The 1,982-nt window shown below is 34.3% G+C and overlaps 1 protein-coding gene across 1 annotated transcript; it reads right to left on the bottom strand.

Moving 5' to 3' along the window:
- Window positions 1–326: 326 nt before the first annotated feature.
- LOTGIDRAFT_153919 (hypothetical protein) lies at window positions 327–1,508 on the bottom strand (the record flags this gene model as incomplete). The annotated part of the gene is made up of 1 exon (XM_009059915.1): window positions 327–1,508. The coding sequence occupies one exon, from the start codon at window positions 1,506–1,508 to the stop codon at window positions 327–329; it is 1,182 nt and encodes a 393-aa protein (XP_009058163.1).
- Window positions 1,509–1,982: the final 474 nt, after the last annotated feature.

The following is a 1,982-nucleotide window of genomic DNA, read 5'->3' as shown; positions in this document are numbered from 1 at the left end:
CAAGATATTTTTGATTTTGGATTCAAAAAAGCTCAAAGCAAGAATAATTATCTATGTTCAGCTCAAAAATAAATTGATAAAATGATAATGAAACAGTCTATAAGCTAGACATTTATTTATATTATTATGATCACAGATTATCAGAGTTACTATCAAATATTTTTTTTAAGAATTGTGTGTTAATAAACGTACACTGGAAATTGATCGAATTCATATAAATGTGTCGAGGTTCTAAACAAATCAAAAAGGATGATATATTGAACAATTGATGCATATGACGTTCTGTGCGAGTGCACTAATTGTTTTGAAGAAGACGACTCTATTTTTTATGTGATACGAAGTTTATTTTGACATATTTTTACAGCCATTTCCTTGACCATGTTTCCAACTGATTGCGGTGGTACGTAGGTTAACTTTTGTGGAAATTCGTTGGCTATATCGTGGTTTTTCCATGTCAAATAATGAAGTCCTCGCCATGTTGCCATCATACGAAAATGTCGGTTTGTTTCAGGCCAATATATCGGGTATAATTCAATCAAACCTGAATGGTTGGGAAGAAACAGAGTGTGAGATAGTCCAGCACCATGCATTCCGATCAAAATATCTGTTTTAGATACGATTTTCAATTGTTTTTGCATTGGTAACTTGTCAAGTTGCAGCGCCTTAATATTATGACCCGGAAGTAATTTTGAAACATGGTCGACTAACTCTTCTTCATTTTTAATCTTACGAGACACGAGTCCTGAAGGATTGCGGGGATGTGCAACATAATCTCTTCTCCAGATAAATAACACTGACAGATTATCACAATCCAGTGTTTTTGAAATACTTTCTACGTTATGCTGTTTTACAAAGAAATTACGGAAATCGTTTAAATAAGGCACAAAAGTTAGCTCATGATTGTTCAAGGGGCTATTATATCCGGGAATTCCCCAAATCAGATTTGAAAATAATGTCTTTTGTCTTAAGGCACCGGCCCTGTAGGTATGTTTAAAAAGGCTATCCCACGTATCGTCTAAACCACCATATGGATGTCCATCAATGAAGAGAATGTTGACGTTTTCTGGGCGTTTTTGAAACAATAACATAACAAGAAAAGCGTTATAGTAATCCGTCATGGTATGATATAAATTAACGTATTCATATCTTTGTATAGCTATCGTCATTTCAGGTATGACATTAGAAGAGGCGTGACGTACCTGATCATTAGAACAAACATAAGATCCCATCCAGTCATTTAAATGACTATTCGGTCTATTGAAAGGCTTAGCCAACACTTTTTCACACCGAAGTTTAAAATATGATTGTTTAAGTTTGAGATATTCGGAATTCTCTTCTTGGTTCCAAACTAAAGTCATATTTTCGCCACCGCGATGTCCTTGAGCTTGATCCGGATCTAAAATGACGTTTTGTAGTTGAGCGAATTCTCTTCCAAATATAACGAAATTCCCTGTTTGGTCACTTATGCGATCCTGGAGCCAGCTGCACACATAATTCGGTTGCGCCATATTTTTCAAGATGTCTTTTGAGCAAGGGTCAAACACCATCCAGTGGTCATGACGAGGATGAATTTCGTATAGTGAATAATTGTTATTTCCGTAGTATCTTCCGTATTTTAAAAGCTTTTCATGGAAGATATCGAATATGAATATACTTAATACAATGTTTAGAGTAATAAATAGTAAAATATATTTTTCATATCGAATTCGACGGATTATTCGAAAAACCTTCATTGCACACGATTATTTTGTTGGTTGAATTGATTTTCCGGGGTTGTCCAAACTGGCAATGTCACGTATGAAAAGACACAGTTCTCACGATGTTAAAATATTACACATCACCTGCTGAGAAAACCTTCTGTCATCTTTCTCTGAATAGACCTAAAAGAAAATCTATAACCTTTTATTATCAAATCTATTAGTATTTAATAACCTTCACCTGGAGATCTGATTATGCTGTTATTTATGATATATAGTAAAACA

This window comes from Lottia gigantea (genome assembly GCF_000327385.1).
Source record: "Lottia gigantea unplaced genomic scaffold LOTGIsca_4, whole genome shotgun sequence".
NCBI classification, from domain to species: Eukaryota; Metazoa; Mollusca; class Gastropoda; family Lottiidae; genus Lottia; species Lottia gigantea.
Note: the sequence above shows the minus strand (reverse complement) of the source record. Positions and strands in the feature narration are given on the sequence as shown.